Source organism: Rhinopithecus roxellana, chromosome 14 (genome assembly GCF_007565055.1).
Source record: "Rhinopithecus roxellana isolate Shanxi Qingling chromosome 14, ASM756505v1, whole genome shotgun sequence".
Lineage (NCBI taxonomy): Eukaryota > Metazoa > Chordata > Mammalia > Primates > Cercopithecidae > Rhinopithecus > Rhinopithecus roxellana.
The window spans coordinates 127,014,019-127,034,176 of record NC_044562.1 but is presented as its reverse complement, the minus strand read 5'-3'; the positions used below and the strand labels follow the sequence as shown (position 1 = coordinate 127,034,176).

The 20,158-nt window shown below is 44.2% G+C and overlaps 1 protein-coding gene across 1 annotated transcript in view; it reads right to left on the bottom strand.

Annotated features, from left to right (window-relative positions):
• Positions 1 to 20,158, bottom strand: part of NCKAP5 (NCK associated protein 5) — a 944,753-nt gene that overhangs the window by 41,376 nt on the left and 883,219 nt on the right. The window contains exons 16-18 of the mRNA XM_030917014.1: positions 18,680 to 18,994; positions 15,743 to 15,879; positions 12,568 to 12,700 (exon numbers count right to left, since the gene is read on the bottom strand). Of these exons, the coding sequence (XP_030772874.1) occupies positions 12,568 to 12,700; positions 15,743 to 15,879; positions 18,680 to 18,994 (585 nt within the window). The remainder of the gene's footprint in view (positions 1 to 12,567; positions 12,701 to 15,742; positions 15,880 to 18,679; positions 18,995 to 20,158) is intronic.

Sequence of the window (20,158 nt, the reverse complement as noted above, 5' to 3'; positions counted from 1 at the left end):
TACAGAATAAAAAGGGACAGAGTGACATATGACATCATAAGAGAGAAAGGGCTAAACAAAAATAAAAGAGCTCTTATTTTAAGGTGAAAAAGTTGAGAGCAGAAGAAGAAACATTCTGTATGATGCTTCTGGGGGGTTCATAAATACAGAAGCAAGCTGACTGGGGAAAGCTGGAAACCCCCTACTAACCTTCTCTCTGCCTGCAAAAGATCGAGAGCCAGCTTGGCCAATGGAAGGGATGCTATCTCCTTTTCTAATTAAATTCCTTAAAAAGTGTGTTGATTTATTCATTTATAGTAAAATCCTGTTCTAATTAAAACTGAAACTTCCCCCCACCTGATCCAGCCTCACCATATTTTTGGTTTCCATGTAATTGAATCTGAAAACAATGATGCTGAGTGATAGCTTGGGATATTGCTGCTTATTGTGAAAGCAAATAATAAGAAAGGAGAATGCTGCTAGGCTTGTTTTGGGAAGGCTTAATCAGTTCTTTCTCCCTTAGACTGAATTTTCACCACAGTTGAAGATAATACGATATTTCCCTTAATGAAACTGTATATCCATGGCTAATTTATGAGGGCAGTTTACCTTTCTGGGGCTTTAGCTTCACATTATTTTAGTCAATAGTTTTTAAGGTCCCTGGGTTCCCCTCCCTCCCTCCCTCTAACATCCTCAACCTTCAATTCCAGAAATTGTTCTTTGTATCAGTCCATATAATATATAATGCTCACATTTATTAGAATTCTTCAGATTGGAAGCTTTGCCACACCTAATGTCATATCTGAAATACTCATGAGAAGGAGGCAAGGTGGGTATTCTGTGGTTGATGCAACTAATGCTCAGAAAGTCTGACATGATTCATCTAGCATCAAAGTCAGTTAATGGCTGGGCGCGCCTGTAATCCCAGCACTTTGGGAAGCTGAGGCGGGCAGATCACCTGAGGTCGGGAGTTTGAGACCAGCCTGACCAACATGGAGAAACCCTATCTCTACTAAAAATACAAAATTAGCCGGGCATGGTAGCGCATGTCTCTAATCCCAGCTGGGAGACTGAGGCAGGAGAATCGCTTGAACCCGGGAGGCAGAGGTTGCAGTAAGCCAAGATTATGCCATTACACTCCAGACTGGGAGATACAGTGAGACTCTGTCTCAAAAAAAAAAATCAGTTAATGACACAGGCAGCGCTGAAACCCAGGTATGTTAGCTCCCAGTTATGGGCATTTCTAACATGTCCAGCCAAAGGGCTCATGGCTTTGGGTTTCTAGGTTCTTGGAGGTTCACAGAGGAGCCCACTGTGTAATTCGCTGAGTAATACTTGACATTTGTCCTGGTTTTTCCCAAGCTCATCTCCTTGGTTGTATATTAAGCGTATATCTCTAGGTTTCTGGTTAGTTAAGGAGGAGCAGTTGGGATGCAAGAAGGTTTGAAATGGTCTCTCTCTTGATCCTTAAAAGTTAGAGAGCAAGCAATTAGAATACATCTGTTCTCCTTCCCCTGATACCTGAAAGGACTGCACCTTGCTTTTTCCTCTTGCATATGACAATAATTACTTCTACAAAGATTTTTCCTGAATACTGAGCCCTTTCTTCCTCACCCCCGACCCCACTCCTTCAAGAGAGTTCCTTCTACTGACCCCAGTATTTTCATTCCACAGATGATTGTTAATCTTCCGTGTCTGGTTTAACCATACAGTTGGAAGAGTTCTGGCAAGGGACTCTTTCTAAATGTCTCTATGTGCTTCTAAGCCAAATATAAAACTCTAAGGTCTCCAAGGAAACCCAAACACCTGTTGACTACTTTTTTTCTCCATTTTTCATCTAATTGCAATTTACCTACTTCACTAGAGCAACATGAGGATTAACTGTCCTCAGCTAACTTTCAAGTCTGTAAAGGATTTCTGCCTCCTCAGGGCACATGTTCTCTAAGAGAGACAGAGCTAAAATACTAATAAGAGACTTAATATGTAGCAGCCTCGAATAATCTGTGCTCTGTGTTACCACTTCAGACAGTCAGCGTTTCCCTAACACAGTCTGACAAAGGCACCGTGGAGGGATAAACAGCCAAGGCTGAAAGTCCCAGACAGGAGCATGGACTTCCCTTTCAAAGCCCTTGGGAGGAAGTGCTTTTAACCACCAAATTAGGTAGCTGGACCGGGGCCTGTGCACCTGCTGGGCAGGCGGGGGTGTCTGCCTGCTGTCATATTTTGGCACAAATGTTTGACAGCCTCTCCCTCCCAATGAACATTTCTAATACGCAAAGGTTAATCTTTTCTTGGCTGCTTCTTGTCACTACTGACATTTTGTACCCGTTATCTCCCTGTGGTTGGGGGCTGTCCTGTGCATTGTAAGGTGGTTAGCCTCATCCCTGGACTCTGCACAGCGGATTAGTATCCCCTACCCTCTCTGAGTTGTGACAATTCAAAATGTCTTCAGACATTTGCAGAATGTCACCTGGGGGATGGAGAGGCACAATTGCACTGGTGAGACGATCCACTGTGAATGCCTGATGTATTACTCAGATTATGAGTAAACCTCTCCAAAAAAGCCACCCTCAAACATGCTCATGGGGCTGCAGAAATGTCAGTGGTCTTGGAAACCACTCTTCTCCCGTACCCTACCAAGTTAGATTGAATTCTGCTCCCCCAACATGAAGTGGAGGAGACACACAAATTTTCACAAGTGAAGCAGCATCTGATTTGGTGTTTATTTATTTAGCACCATTGCCTAGTTCCGTTGTCTAGCTTTCTTTCAGCCCTGGCGGCCAAAGCCTGCTAATTTGCACAGCATTAAGTATCCTTTGCTCCCCTCACCTATTCCACTTCAACCAAGGATTTGTCTTTTGCTTTGAAATTCCACTGTGCAAGCTGTTTTTTAAATGTGTCGGGCTGCAACACATTTGAACTTGAGTGGGGTAACACTGGGGGTTCGGTGGTAATGGGAGGGAATGTCTATCAAAGGGTGACAAACTCGGGGGGGCATCTCTTCCCTCAAATGTCTCATTAGGGTCCCCAGGCTTGGTCTCCATCTCTGCTGTAGCCCGCGGTCCAATTTAATTGAGCGACGGCCTTGCTACGGCACACTGCTCTTTCGACAGGAGGGTAAACTCATTCTGTCCATCATGACATTTGCTTTCTTAAGGGCCTCACAATATGCAACTTAAATAATTGAATGCAGGTCACATCACAGCCTCCCTTTTCCAGCCTGTCTGAGGGCACAGGGGGTTCTTTCTGATAGTTAGCTTTTGACCATGTGATTTTTAGAAGCTGGTTGGGTTTTTTGTTTGTTTTGTTATTGTTCATGACACTTCTCCTCACTAAAACCCCCAAAACTCAGTGCCAATCCAATGTGCCTAGCTAAAAGGGCTGTGGATTTTCTGATGTTGGATAAATGGTGACTAAGAAAAATCTGAGACCCCTGGTTCTGGCAAGGGTCTCAGAGCAGCCTGCTTGTCACGGTCAGAACTTTTCATTTGTCATCCAGGAAAGTGTAATGTTGGGAGACAAATCCCTTGTGTCTCATTGCACGTGTCCATTTACTTCGAGCTGGGATGGCCTTGTCAACAATAAAGGAAACTTTTAAAATGATCTAAAAAGAGAGAAGTTCCAGGAAGGACTAAAGATAACTCTTACCTATAGTGTCCATTTTAAACAATTGATTTCTCTGGGGGAACTTAGAGTGATTATAACGAGGTTGGATTTCGTTGAACCCAATGCTGATTTTGCATATTACAGAGATTTGTCATCTTTAAGTAATGTGCCAGATGAATGCTTTAAAATAGATGCAACTTTGTGTGAATTTTCTATAATACAGCAAGATCTGATTGCTCTATTAATAGCCAAAGTCCTTGGCCTTGAGAAGGCAGGATGGCAGCGTTTTTAAAATTCATCATCTCTGCATAATTAGTTGTGAATCTCTAAATATCCAAGCTGAGGAATTAACCAGGAACTAGAGCTGTTATCCCTCAGCGTCCCTTTTAATATTGTTTCATAGTCATCATTTCCTTGTGTTTTTCTAATTACTGCAAAACCAATTGTTTTTAACTCAACTTCCCTGGCTCTTTGGAATTTGTTGAATGTAATCACCTTCAAGTGAAGAAAATGCACTTCTTGTTTGGGAAATTGGGGCTTGATTAGCTGAATATCTTCAAGTGGCTGGGGGACCCCAGTGCCAAAGTTTTGCATATTTTACCTGACCATTGCATTTTGAGGGTATGTGGCTGGAGAAGGCATGCTGGAAAGTGAGTGCCTTGTTGTGGTGATCTATAGACCCTAGTGGGGTTTTATTTGGAGATGTAATTTTATAAAACCAGAAAGAACTAGGAATTCTGGTTCCTTACTCTGAGTGGCTAACAATATGGCACTAGGGACTAGAAAACAATGGTTTTGGGTACTGGATTACCTTCTCTCTCGGAAGCTGTTTCAGTCTGTATGTCTGATTATAAGCACCTAGAGCAGGGCTGTGCCATGAACCTTCCCTACTCTTTAGTGTATAGCAGTGGCCTGGACCCAGCAGAAGCTGAACAAACCAAATAAACTAGTGTAGAAGTCAAGTCTCTTTCTTGCTTTCACTCTTTCCCAATCTTCTATCCTCTAGCACTAGGATGTGCTACCCATCTACTACCCAGTTCTACTTGAAGATCCTCAAAGAACAGATATTGGAAGAGCAAAGGTTTTCAACCTTCTCTCTTTCATAACAGGGGTGTGATGCACACTCATCAATGAGAGTGGTTCTCTGTGACAATAATTCCCAATTTGGGTCAGAGACGATGAGAATCAAGCCAGGAGACATGGGACTATTTAGACAAAGCAAAACAAAACAAAACAAAACAAAACGATTCTGATATGCCTGCAACAGCCTCCACGAAGTTTCCTCATTGAAGAGTGAACTAAAAGTCTATATCCTTGAGAAAAAATTGGACAAATGGATTCATCATTTTTCTCTAGCACTGTCCTCAAAGAAGAAGAAAGGCCCTTATTGTATTTCTCCCTGCAGGTAGCCATGCTGGGTCGGTCTTTCTCTGGACAAGGAAAGGCTCAAATAGATAACAAATGTAGGCATAAGGGCTACCCAGGACCGTAATCAGCGCCGTGAGTTGGTTGATTTTTATTTGACACACATTTATTAAATACCTAGGATGTGCCATGTCCCCTGCTAAGTTCAGAGCATGAATGACCAATAATCTTGACACTAATGAGGGAGTTGAATGTACAAAGAAACAGGTATAATATTAAGTGGAAATGAAAGAGATACAGGGTCTTACAGGGGAACAGACAAGGAGTAGTAACTGGGCTTTGGGTGTGGCTGATGAGGGGCATCCTGGAAGACTTCCCATTGGAGGTGAAGTCTGAACTGAACCTTAAAGATGAAGCAGGGGTTAAGTGAAAGGGTGTTAGTACAAAAGCCATTCCAGGGAGGCCAGATCATATAAGCAAAAGCACGGAAGCCTCCAACAGCATTGTGTGTTCAGGACATGACAGGCATCTTAACAATGCATAAAGTATAAGCCAGGAAATGAAAAAAAGTGAGGCTGGAGAAGCAAGACCAACGTGGGCTTTGTGAGCCTTGTAAGAGGAGGTAATTGGATTAAAAAAAGATTAAGTAAAACAAAATTTAAAATGTGTCATTTAAAATATTTTAAACTTTATTTTGTGCAAGAAGGATTATTTTAACAGAAATAACTCAGACCCTTATTACAGATATATCTTAAATCAGCATTAATAAATATGGCTTCTGAGTCAGACATTCATTTATTCGATAGGCAGATTTTTATTGAGTATCAGATTTTATGCTAGGTCTGACTGCTGAGGAAGCACTTGGTCCTTTTCCTGAAAGGGCACATGAATCCAAATCATCTTAGATTCTATTAAGTACATTTAACTTTGAACCTTAAGCAAGTTACTGTTAGCTGGGTGGTGCTCAGTTTCCTTATCTGTAAAATCAAGACAAAATGTCTATTTATAAAGTTCTCATGAGGAATACATAAGAGAAACTTAGGAGGAAAAACATCTGGCCCTTAACAGTAGACTGTAGTAGGAGTAGTTACATTGGATCCAATAGGCTGAAACAGGAATGATTTGGCCATGCAGTATTAAGAGTACAAATGAGTTCAGTGAAGAATAAGCACAGAATAGCTTCCATAGAAACGTGGCAGAGGCAAGAGATGCAACCAAGTGGGCCTCTGAGATGAGTGCATTTCCATGCTAATGCGGGGATTTAACTCTGTATTGCCTTACCACTCCTGCTAAGAGGCCAACAAGCCTGAGGTTCCTGGGTTCTGCTCTCAGATTCTATCAGCATGGCTCCAGGGCAAAAGGACAACTGGGACCTCTCCTTGCTCTTGAAGTTATTGTTTTCAAAATCACTCTACTGGGGTATAATTGACAGACAAAAAGCTGTACATATTTAATGCATACCACTTGGTGATTTTGGAGAGATGTATGTACCTGGGAGAGTGGACTGTGCGGGTAATGGACAACCCTCGAAAAGTTCCCAGCAAAGGAACAGCATGACAGGCTTTTGCATTTCAGGGAGGGCACTTTGGTGGCAGTGAGGATGATGCATTTAAGGGGCATGAGACTGGGGCAAATTGACAGGGTCTAGGGACAAAGGGAGGCAGCAGGCTGCATGAGTCAGATGGGGGCCAGGGTCGAGGCAGTGCTGGGGTGAGTGGGACAGAGGCAGACCTGAAAAGCCTCTAAGAGGGGAGGCAGCATGCCTTGGGATGCCCAGAGCATGGACGGTGAGAGGGGAAGAGTCCATGGCGACTCCTTGCTTCATAGTTTGTACTCCTACCAGGACGGCGAGACATTCAGTGAAGACAGAGAACCTGGGAGGCAGAGCAGATTTCTCGAGGACAAAAGAGAGGTTTCCATTTGGATGTTTCCTCTTGGGGTATCTGGCAGGTCTGGTGATTGGTGACATACAGCCAGGTAGATGAAACAGAAGCTTGGGAGAGCCGGCTTCACTAGGGATTGTTATTTTACTTTTTACCAGCCAGGTCCAGTGGGTCCAGGTGAGACCCCCCTTTCTCCTTTCATCTGGAGATTGGGGCCACACTGGGTCTTCCCCCTTCCTACAGCTGGCTTGCTCGCTCCTTCACCTTTACACTGTTGTCTCCTGCACGTGCCTTCTCTGAGGCCTTGCCTGCTGGAAAAGGGCAGGAATGTCTGTCATGCCCAGCTTGGCAAATTAGAGCGGGTAGCTCTGTGAACAAAGCCACAACATTACTTCTGTCTGCTACTTCACCTGCTGGGCCACCTATCCAGCTCCTAAATCCTGCTCCCCTCACTGACTGCTAACAACTAGACTTTCTAAACATTTTTCAGAATGAAGCCAAAGAAACCAACCTTGAAAGAAAAGTTGTGTATTTATTTCAGTGTGTTATGAGCCCAGAGGCAGGGTTTTAGAAAGTAGACTTCTTTGGCCACATTCAGTGTGATGCAAACAAAGCAAGTGGGCCCCCAAAACCAGGGAATATGGGGCCACAGCCCACCCTGTTTTGAAGGGTGGGTTCCAAGTCGTGCTGTGACCAGCAGGGTGAGCAGCTAGGGAAGGAGCTGGGGACAATGGGAGTGGGCGGTGGGAGGGCACAGGGGACAGGCAGCAGCCTCTGTAAGCTTCCTGGAAGCTGTGGAGGACTGACTGCCACTATCAAATGTTCTCTCCTGCCTGAGGGACATTCCAGGGGACTGGCCAAGCACAGTGGCTCACGCCTGTAATCCCAGCACTTTGGGAGGCCGAGGCAGGAGGATCACCTGAGGTCAGGAGTTTGAGACCAACCTGGCCAACATAAGGAAACTCCATTTCTACCAAAAAAATACAAAAATTAGCTGGTTGTGGTGGGAGGCGCCTGTAATCTCAGCTACTAAGGAGGCTGAAGCAGGAGAACTGCTTGAACCCAGGAGGTGGAAGGTGCAGTGAGCCAAGATTGCGCCACTGCACTCCATCCAGCCTAAGTGATATAGTGAGACTCCATCTCCAAAAAAATAAAGGCTGGGCTCAGTGGCTCATGCCTGTATTCCCAGCACTTTGGGAGGCTGAGGCGGGCAGATCATGAGGTCAGGAGTTCAAGACCAGCCTGGCCAACATTGTGAAACCCTGTCTCTACCAAAAATACAAAAATTAGTTGGACGTGGTGGTGGGTGCCTGTAATCCCAGCTACTCAGGAGGCTGAGGCAAGAGAATCACTTCAACCCAAGAGGCGGAGGTTGCAGTGAGCTGAGATAGTGCCACTGCACTCCAGCCTGGGTGACAGAGCAAGACTCCGTCTTGGAAAAGAAAAGGAAAAAAAGAAAAGAAAAGAAAAGATATTTCAGGGAACCAAGGAGAAAGGGTGTGTTTGAAAAGGGCAGCTATCTTGGCAAACATCCAGTAAGGCTTCACGATCTACTGGTGAATTCCACCCTGCAGGTTGGGGACCTCTATTAAGCACCTTGTTATTTCAGAAGGGACTCCAGAGGTGTGACGGCCAATCTCCCTCTCACAGACACGTGTGACGAACGCAAGGAAACACTGACTTAGGGGGAATAAAATCTCCACCAGACACTCAAGGCACGTCCTCCTGTTACTGTTTTTCTCCTGTTTCTATTTTCTTTTTATACAAACTTTGCCAACATTTAGGAAGTTAATGGTGCTGCATCCATCCTTTAATGCCCCTTCCTAGGGTTATTGGAAGCCAGCACACACCCACAGCCATGCCAGCTGTCTGCATAGAACATTTTCCCTTCCTGGCAGCACTGCCACAGCTGGGGCTGACCTGTGGCTGTCAGGGTGTGCGAGGACAGATCTCTGCCAACACATCCTCTTTTAAAGGCAAGTCGCAGGCAACTTGGTGGAGGGAAAGACTGTCTTGCTGTTTGTGCTGCTTCTAGGACCTCACCACCTTCTCCCAAGAAGCTAAAGCAATAGAATAAAATAAAGATGTTCCTTTTCAAAGAGGGGTTTGCTCTGGTTAGAGGAAATAGGATGAGCAAAGTGAGTTGACAGAGAAAAATATTCAGGCTGGGACTCACTTCATTTCGCAGAAGGATTTAAAAAAAAACTTCAAGCAGTAAGTTTACTGTTCATCATTAGGTCATCCAAAGCCACAACCTAATGCGGATTCTTGATTGCCTTGTCACAATTCATGTAGACAGGCCTATGATGCTGAAACATGGGCCCTGAGGTAAGTGCACTCGTATCCAGGTATTCTCTCATTTGGAGTCAGCGAATTTGTCTTAAATCTTGTCTCCTTTTTCAGGACACTTAGACCATCCTTCCCCTCCGTTCCTACTTCTGTCTACACTGGGACCCCACTGGTAGAGAAAGGGGCAGGACAGAACTGAAGATTGCTTGCCTCTTTATGGTAACAAGCAACAGACAGAATCATGAGTTTCCTCCTTGACATACCTTCCTCACTTGGCTTCTAAGATGCCACACTCCCCGGCCCTCCTCCTCCTTCACTGGGTCCTCCTCTTCTCCGTGACTGCGATAAGGTGGGAGGACCTAGTCTTCTCTTGGGCTACACTCCCTCCCTTCCTCATCGCATTTGGATACACAGCTTTAAATGCAACTGACATGCTGATGACACTCAAATTTACATGAGCCCCAGACTCTCCTAGCCTCCCACCTACTCACCTCTTCTACTTGCAGGCTTAATGGGCCCCCAAATCTAGCAAGTCCACGCGGAACTCCCATTTCACTTGGCAGAAGGCAAGGGCAAATCCAGCCTTTCTAAGAGCCAAAGCTTGGAGTCATCCTTGATACTACTTTTTTCCCAGTATACCAGTGAATTGTATTTTGTTGTTGTTGTTGTTTTTGTTTTGAGATGGGGTCTTGCTGTGTCACCCAGGCTGGAGTGCAGTGGTGCAACCGTGGCTCATTGTAGCCTCAATTTCCAGGGCTCGAGCAATCCTCCCACCTTACTCTCCTGAGTAGCTGGAACCACAGGTATGTGCCACCACAGCTACCACACCTGTCTCTTATTATTTTTTTTTTTTAATTTTGTAAAGACAGGTGCTCACTATGTTGCCCAGGCTGGTCTTCAACTCCTGGCCTCAAGTTATTCTCTTGCCTTACCATCCCAAAGAGCTGGAATTACAGGCATGAGCCACCATGACTGGTCTGAGTCAGGTGGTATTTTTTTTTTTTTTTTTTTTTTTTGAGGCGGAGTCTCGCGCTGTCGCCCAGGCTGGAGTGTAGTGGCGTGATCTCGGCTCACTGCAACCTCTACCTCCCACATTCATGCCATTCTCCTGCCTCAGCCTCCCAAGTAGCTGGGACTATAGGCGCCTGCTACCACACCCAGCTAATTTTTTGTATTTTTAGTAGAGATGGGGTTTCACCGTGTTAGCCAAGCTGGTCTCAAACTCCTGACCTCGTGATCCACCTGCCTCGGCCTCCCAAAGTGCTGGGATTACAGGCGTGAGCCACCGCACCCGGCCATTGGGTGGTATTTTTAATTAGATTTGGAATCCGACCATTCTCACTCCCTGTGTTGTGCAAGCCACATGTGACTATATTTACATTAAAATTAGTTAAAATTTCAAATAAAAGAGAAAAGAAGGAATGGCCCAAATGAGAATTCTTAGGAAAACTGGAGCACAAATTAAATTTAAAAATTCAGTCTCTTACTTGCACTAGCTGCACTTCAGGTGCTTAGCAGCCATGTGCATGGACACAGAGCATTTCCATCATTGAGGGAGGTCTCTTAGCCAGTGCTGGTCACGGTGTGGATCGCAACCACTCTGGTCCAAGGTATCAACATCTCTTGCCTGGATGCCTGTATCAGTCTCTTAGTTGATCCTGCTTCTTCAGTTTTCTCAATACAGCAGCCAGAGGCACCTCATGCCACTCCCAGGCTTTACGTCATCCAAATTCCCTGTCTCTCAGAGTAGAGGTTAGTCCTCAGAAAGGCACACAGGGTTCCAGGGGTTCTGGCCCCTTCTCATTTGGCCTCATCCATCAAGTTGCTCTCTCTGCAGCAACGTGCGAGCCTCCTGCTACTCCTGGGCTCCAGAGCATGCTCTGCCTCAAGTCTACCACACTGGCCATTTCCTCTATTGGGAGTGCCCTTCCTGGCTCACTCACTCTCCTGCTTCAGCTCTCTCTGCTCAAAAGTCGCTTTCTCAGTGAGGCTCCTTCCGACTTCCACTTCAATTTCAACTTCTCCTCCAACTGCCGGCACTCTCACTCTCCCTTTCTCTGCCTGACTTTATCTTTTCTGTAGCACTCATCTCCTATGAACGAACTATATACATTTACTTGTTTATGATATCTATTGTTTACTATCTGGCAGGGATCTTCGTCCATTTATTCACTACTGGAAAACTGGCTCAGAGGAAGCTTTCAACAAATACTTGTTCAATCATGAATAGAGAAAGTTTGAGAGCTGAAAGGGGCCCTGGAAACCATTCTTGGGTGTGTGGCTGAGGGTCGGTGAGGTGAGGCTATTCCCTGAGGACTCACAATGAGCTCAAGTTGAAGAACATGGATTAGGAGCTGGCATCATCCTAAGCATCTTCACTGGGCGAGCTCCATGACAATGAGCTCCCCTTCCCCTTCATCTGTCACAGTCAGAGGGACACCAGTGAACCACAAAGAGCCAATGGGGACAACAACCAACTAAAATATCAGGGGTATTCACCACTTTCTTCTTGGTAAAGCTGTGCATGATTCAACCATCAATCCTACCTCTCTGATAACTTATAAGAAGCAAGGGACAAAGTGGTGATTCAGATTAATAAGCTCTTCTTACATGCTACTCTAACCCTCCTTCTCCCAATGCAAATACCAAGATTCTCTGAAAGCTGGAAACACACATGGATGCTAGATTGTTTTTTCCTAAACATATCAACCTTGTTTTAAAAAAATAAAATGATGCTTTCATTACATGATTTATAAAATAGTATTTGAGAAAAAAGTTGATTAGTAGGAAAAGAATGGCTTTCCGTTGCATCATTAAAATATTTCTGACAATCCAGATGAATTAGAAGAAAAGCAGAGCCCAGATCACATTTTGTGTCAGGGATTTGTCTGTCCTCTTGTATCTGAAAGGAAGTACCATCTGAATAGACATAGTTTTAAATGCCTAGGGATAATGATTTTTCTACTGCCAATTATGGCTCAAAGAAAAAGATAGTGAGGGAGCTTCAACCTCACAAACAGACCTGTTCATAATGGCACAGCTAACAGGTCCAGGGCTACACAGCATGATGTTAGCAGAGAGCCTGGAAAACTCCATCCACAGCTCACTGGATGATTTAACTTGCCAGAGTATATAATTAAGAACAAAGTTATCTTTATAGTCATTCCTTCATTACTGAGATAACTCAATTGGAGGCTGTTTTAGAGATGCTGGATTCAGAAATAAAATCCCTACAGACTGCACTGCAATGTCATGAAGATTACACTAGAAAACAAATGGATGCGCATAGACAATCTTCTGTATGTACCAGAAAATTAGATCTCAGGAGAGACACGAAGAAAAAACATAAAATCAAAGAGGGTGGGGGCTGAGTAGAGTGAAAGGTATAATCAGTGGCTTCCCAGAGAGAGGAACCTGCAGGGCCAGCAAGTTCACTGGTTGTTACCTGGGGCAGCGCTCTTCAGTGCTTTCACTAACTGTCCCCTTCCAGCTCCAAAACCATTATCTCCATAGTCCGGGTCACTGTCACTATTACTGCCACCGCTGGCAGAGTATGTACACATTCTGGGTGCCTTGTCCTAAATGAGTAATATGAGACTGTTAAGATTATTCATACAAATCAAAATGGGGCAGAGCATCCTGTGAGCATGTGACACAGTTCACATTTGGCTGTCAACGTATGCACAGAATTCCATTCCCACTGCCCAGCCCACCGCCCACCCAAGACCAACTATAGTTTGCTGATTTTTCTGCCTCCTGAGGAGCTGACGCTGTCTACTCAATTACCAGAGCTGCAGAAATAGGCCTGCAATAATGAGGCTGTTGACAGCACTCTGCCATCGTCCCAGGCCCAGGAAGGTCCCCACGGTTACCTGCTCTGCATTTTGTACACTTCTTTATAGGGTCTTATTTTTCTCAAGTGCCTATTATGAGCTGCTGTTCCAAACCTAATGGCTTATTTATTTAACTGATCTCATCATTGCCTTCCAAGTATCAGAAGGTAATAAAACAATCAACCTTGGGAACAAAAGAATAAATGTTTGCCTAATTTATAATTTTCTTTCAGCTCCCAAAAGGACAGTAGCCTTTAGAAAAGTAAGCAACTGCTGACCCTATGTAATCCTCAAATCTGCTGACAGTTCATGGGCTGAGGGACCCAGTTTCCCCTCTTGCTCACATGCACACATCACCTGGCCCCTCCCCTAAGGATGTCCGTGGTGTGGCAATGATGCTGTATTCAGGAATTGCTGAGGCGGTTGATGCTGTATGAACAGTATTCCCTTTGTGCACATAAGCAGAATACTGGATCCAGGAGTGCAACTCCTATGTTGTTGAATCGAGGTTATTTGGGGCCTTTTTTTCCCCCCATTTGTAGAATGTCCTGTTACAGCCTATTATTCCCCACCTAAGCCAGATAGTTCCGATCCAGATGCATTAGATGGGTCTCTGAAGTTTGTTTAGAAGAGTGTCATTTGGTTGGGGATTGTAAAAACACATTCTAAGATGTAAACTCGCTTATCTGGGGTTGTAAATTCAAGCACTCATTTCCTTTACTCCTTCATTCATTTACTTAGTCACCCATCCATTCAACAGTGTTTACTAAGTACCTACTGTGTGCTAAGCAGTATGCTAGGTTCTAGGGGTGGAGAGCTTACTACTGGAGATACCAGTAGTCTAGCAAGGACTAAGTCCATGAAGAAAGACAAGTCTACCGACTGTAGTTCTGGGGAACCTGTGTCCAGAGCTCCAAAAGGACCCAGTCCAGTCTGGACATGATGAGGTACATCCTTTCATAGCTCCATTCAACAAATGCTAACTGAACCAGGCATTGTGCCAGGTACTAGAAATATAAAGCGAATTCTTGCTTGAAACTTTCCATACCTGGCAGTCAACAAAGCAGGGTTCTGAGTTTCAAGGATTTCCAGTGTATGGGGCTAGTGCAGGATGATGAGGAAGGGAATCCTAGAGAGTTATGTCCATTGGTGGATGTATATCTTATGTGAGGAGCGCAGGTCCCCTCTGGGTCAGCAAGAGTAACTTTTTTTTTTCCTTTTTACTTTCTTGGAATTTTTCAAACTCCTTTGCCATCGTCACCAACTGTTGTTCCTGAACTGGTTTTCTCTTCTCCAACTCTGGGTGTCTGTTATGATTTTCTCAATTTTACAGCTCTCAATTTTCTCAATATGCCAGTTTCCCAATCCTCCCAAAGCCAGCGCAGAGTCCTTTGGAACAGTGGCAGCAATGCTCTGTGCAAAGTGTGTTCCATGGATCAGCGGCATCAGCATCACCTGGAGATTTGTTAGAAATGTGTACACCTCACTCCGTATAAGCCAAATCAGACACAAGTCTATGTGGGCAATAAGACTGTACCCCTTCAGGTGGTTCTGATGCCTGCTCAGGTTTGGGAGGCACAGAGCTGGAGGAGCCCTAACCTCCTGTGTTTGACTTAAGGCATGGCAGAATACAGCGGTTTCCTCCTTTGCCGCTCAGACCCATGTCCTGTGGAGGCAGAAATCCCAGGTGCTGCCCTGGACTTCAGAGGGCCCAGTTCCAGTCTTGGCTCCACAGTAACTTTCAATGGGAGCCTGAACACGGTCCAGTAGGACTCCGGTGTTCCCCACTGGAAATTGAGGCTGTGGGCCTAGAGGATCTGCTCCCCTGCTTTTCCATGGTCCCCTTCCATACTGAGGCAGATGCTCAAGGCTGAAAGGTGGTTTGGCCACACTGAGTGAGGGGACCTCAGATGTGGGTATCTCATCACCATAGTTGGGCAGAAACTCTAGTAAAAATAGAAACCAGGACTCTTGATACCAGACCTGGGAAAGCCAAGGGCAGCAGAAGTGGGAAAGGCCAAGGAGGGGCCAGGAAGTTCTGGAAAACAATCCACGTGTCTTCCTCCACCTTTCTCACCACCAGGCACCAGGGCAGATGCTGCAGTGGGCCAGCCCCAGGACGAGTGGTGAAATGGCAAATAGGCTCACCATGGTCAGGGTAACCTGCTGGAAGGGGTAAACAGGAGGGGGTACCACATAACCCCCAGTAGGGATGAGCAAGGAGTCCCTGAGCCAGACACCCATAGCCACCCATCAGGAGTTCTGTGTGTGTCATCTCAGGGCAGATGAAGAACCCACTGCAAAAATGAAACTCAAGGCTCACGGATCCTAGCAAGTCATTTGACCACACCGAGCCTCTGATTAGCCATCCTTAAAAGCAATAGAATTAGACCTGCTTTCCCTGTTTCATAAAAACAAAGTAAAGGTTAAAATAACTACCGAGATAACGAAAAAAATAGGAGAAACATCATTTCAATGGCACCCGCATGGCTTGGGAGAGTGAATGCATGTCCCACAATATCTAATCAGGGCAGCGCATCCATACCCAAGAATCTGGGTGCATTTCAGAAGCACTTTGATTTCTTCAGAATGAAAGTGTCCCAAGAACCCACAGTATTCCTTAATAAGGCAGGGAAAAGGGCAAACCGTAGACCTTGGTTTATATTCAGGAAACCAATAGCAAATTTCATTTAAAATGAAATCTATCATACAAGTGTTTTAAAGGTGCACTTTTTACAATCAGGACCAACAGGTGGATGGTGCTCTTCACTTCCCCCGACCCCTCACCTGGGTCCCGGTGGCAGCATCTTCACCCCCCCAGTCTGGAAGCGGCTTGTTTGCCATTGGGTCTTCAGCATATCCGAATGATGAGCATGTCTGAGGCCTTGGCTCTGCTTCATTCTGCTTTTGGGGACTGACTTTTCCTAAATGAGGACACGTACGTGGAATCACATATCAGCTTCCATCAACCTTTTCCAAGTTTAGGGAAGGACGTGGGGGAGACATTCAGAAATGATAAAAAGGGTCCAAATACAGTGAAAGCTGGGCTCCCTGCCATTCTGTCCCACTGTAGTCTGTGCTGCCCAAAACATCTGCATAATTATATATACACGTCTATAGAAGCCCCTTTTCAAGACCCTGAGGCAAACTGTTCTTAGACCACTTCTCTACAAAATGTTGAAAGACTTTACAGGTTAGAAAGGGTTCAGCTGGCAAACCATTCAGGAAACACTAAAGTTATTCTTTAAATAATGTTATTCATCCAACAACAATCAAGTTTCTTCTTTGGAGGACTTCTCGGAGGCTTCAGTGTGCCAGTGGGCATTAGCATAGTTTCTGAAAAGAGGATTTGAATTTGCAGACTTCCTCAAACACAGGGAACCCCGATTTTCCTAAAATACTTATCAAGGTCATTTTGCATAGTGTGGTTTGGGAAGCTTTGCTTGGAGCCCTTAAACATTTCTCAGGGCAGTACTTTTGAAGCTTTAATGTACATATGGATCAGCTGAGCTTTTGTTCATGTGCATGCTGATTCAGGAGGTATGGGATGGGCTCTGAGTCTGCAGTTGACAAGCTCCCAGGTGATGCCAATGATGCTGGCCCATGGACCACACTGAGTAGCAAGGGTGTAATTAGCAGAGAACAATTAAAGAGAGTTTCCCCATTACCCGTGAAAGTAGATTAACCTGCCTAGTGTATGCCTTTGTCATGCCAGAATGGAGAATTGCTGTCATTATCCTCCAACCTCAGTGATTATAAGCAGGACATGCTGTGACAGCCTCTCCACAGCATTTTGTTTGTGGGGGGAAGCTAAGAACTGTGTTTTCATCAGCACTGTGAGTTTTGTATAGTGACTTCCATTTTTTATATGGGGAGAAGAAAAATAACCAATTCAAATGTACACATTAAACAGGCAGTAACTGCTCAAAAAGGAGGTATAATCTCATTTTCTTTTTGTTCTGGCTAGTCCTCATTCCCTAATTTTTAACATTAATAACAGATGGACACAGAAAAGAGAAGCACTGGAAAGCAGGCCCTGCCTCTGGACCACAGATATCATGTGGGACAGGAAAGTTCACGATGGGTGACAAAAATTTCCTGCAGTGTGTTCACCTCACTCTCTACCATACACTATCTTTTTACAACTCTTCCTTACAATTTAAAAGATAGAACCCAAAGCCAGGTGCAGTGGCTCATGACTGTAATACCAGCACTTTGGGAGGCCAAGGCAGGCGGATCACCTGAGGTCAGGAGTTCAAGACCAGCCTGGCCAACATGGTGAAACCCTGTCTCTACGAAAAATACAAAAAATACAAAAATTAGGTATGGTGGCACATGACTGTCATTCCAGCTAATTGGGAGGCTGAGGCAAGAGAATCACTTGAACCCAACAGGTGGACATTGTGATGAGCCAAGATTGCGCCATTGCACTCCAGCTGGGGTGACGGAGTGAGACTCCATCTCAAAACAAAAACAAAAACAAAAACAACAAAGATAGAACCCTTGCATGCCTGGTACAGTGGATATTAACAGCAAGATCCAAACAATCTCCTTCTGATCGCTTATGAAGCAATTCAAGACTTGTGGTTTCTATTCAATTTGTTATAATGACAGTGTTTAATCATGGAGTCTAAGGCAGCCACCGCTGAATTGGGGTCACACATGTGACTATTCAGGCATGGAGTACATAATCTATAACTAAGATTTTGCCCCTTACTCTCTGGAGGCTGTGTCATTAATTAACAATGCATTTATTTCAAAAATAATATGCATTACAGCCTCTAAAAACGTAGTCTTGACTTGGAATGAGCAGAAGTTTGTGATGCAACATTTGTGGCAACGGGCATTCCTATATAAAGGAAGAACTCAGCCATGGGAATAGCCCAATCACATTTATTCCAAGATTTATAATTAAAAGTCTCCCTTTCTAATTTCTCAGAAGCCTATAGTATAATCTCCACTTGCAGCTCCTTTCTAATCATCAACTCGTAAGTGAAAGCGTTTAATTTAAAGTTTTAGTTTCTATGCTTATGCATGTTGTAAAAGCAACATAAGACATACAAGTTAAAAATTACTTAGTGTCATCCTGGGCTGCAATAAATATTTTTAATCGTGAGGGAACAATGAAAAAACGGTGACCCTTAGCCTAGCCCTGTCTTTAATCATGAAAGCTTGTTTCCATTGACTGCTACGAAGGACAGTACTTCTCAATGGGAAGGCTCACTCTATTCTACTGCATTAGTGCGTGATCTACTGCTGATTTATCAAACTATGCCTTTTATAGTTCAACATATAAATATATTTTAACCAGATAGGAATACATCAGAACATGTATGTTTTTGGTCAGAAGGAAAACAACATTGTAGTTAAATTTATATCTTGGGCTGAAATTGGTCTATATTCAGAGTTAAGTTTTATAGGACAAAACCTCACGAGTGTATGTTGCATGGTTTTATTCTTAATCAGTTCATATATCCATAGACCAGTACTTACATGTCTGTTTCCTTATATATGTGTTACTGCTCAATGTAATTCTATGAGTAGATATTGACTTATATACATTGTTTTGCTTTTTGGTGAAGGACATGAAGGAATTTTCACATATCTACATTTTTATCAGGCAGGTCACTGACTTGCTTATCTCCTGGTGAAAGGTTTTCCTTTTTTTTTTTTTTTTTTTTTGTCAGCAAGTGTCTTATTAAGGGTGGGAAATTGGCATTTTACCTGAGGAAGCTGGTTTGGGGAGGCGGCTCTGAAGAGGTCGCAACCCTCTGGCAGTCATGATGGGGTCAGATGTGGAATGAACAATGGCGCTATCTGCAGGGCGCTGGCTGTCTGTGGAGGAAGGCACTTCACGTTCAAGGGTTTGGGCTCTCACGGAAGAAACTGCAGGAAGGGCTGACTGGAGAGGCAGGAGAGGCTCACTGTCCTCTGGGGAGTCTGGCTGGCATAGGTATCGTCCCGTCGAGCGATTTCCCGAGTCTGGGAGTGGGAATGTTCCGATCCCACTGTCCAATGTTCTCATCTGGCAGTTGGATTCTGAGATAGAGAGACAGAGAGAAAGGATTAGAGAAGGCTCACATAAAAGGATGAAAGAATCATGGAAATTGGGGTATGATCTGGAGGAAAGGAGACACCTAGAAGGGTGAATTTAAGAGAAAGAAAAATGATAAGCATTTGGAAACAGTATTAGTGGTGTAGTAAATTTCCAGTGAGGTGCATGAAACGGACCTTTTTGAACATGAAAGCATCCCCTTCATGTAATATAAGAAGACGACCAGCCTGTTATGAGCAGCAATAGTCACTTGCACATATATCCTGGACAGGTCTTTAGAGTTAGAAGAGGAATAGTCATTAGAGACCAAATTGTGGTCATCCTTATTTCAATCTGGGAATCATATGACTTCAACCAATTAGGTGAAATTTATTAACTGAAATAATGAGCAATGAGAACACATAAATTGAAATGACATCCTAACAACAGTAATTGTGTATCTCTTGTATGAATGATCGCCCATTCAGCAGCTGACTAAATTTCTGGCCTCTTAATTTGACTGCGGGGACAAGTAATTCACACGCCAGAAGGGTCATCCCAAAGGGTACCTTTCCCATCAGAACATCACTTATCATGTGGGCTTCATTCAGCCCAGTTGAGAAGTCTGTGAGCCACTTTCTTTCACTCTCACTTTATTCAGTGACAAAACTCATCAATAATGCTTTGCATTTCTTGGCAGTCCCAGGGATCCCACTATTCTCTACAACAAATTAAGATGATTTCACCATGTATGTGACATATTCTGTTAATTGTGTGTCATCATCAAAACATTTTATATATGGAGAAAAGTACAGTATCTGAAAAAATTACCACATAATTTCTGGAATGGTGGTGTGGTTTATCAAGGCCAATGAGGCAGCTTCCAAGATCTGGATGTCATCCAGAAAGTCTTCTGTTCATATGATAATCCTGGAATGAAACTTTCTAGGTTTCATCTTAGAAGCATCTTGTAAGTCTAGCACTGGGTCAGTGGAACAATTGAGCACTGTATTAGGCATGGTGGGGAATACAATAGATTATGACATAATGTTTGTATCAAAAGCTCAACAGCTACCACTTCTTTGGTGCTTTAAGAACAGAGGCTTGTGGTGTGATCTCTGCCAATGACTACTTTTTTGAACCCCTGTGCAAGAGCCTTAGCCTCTCAA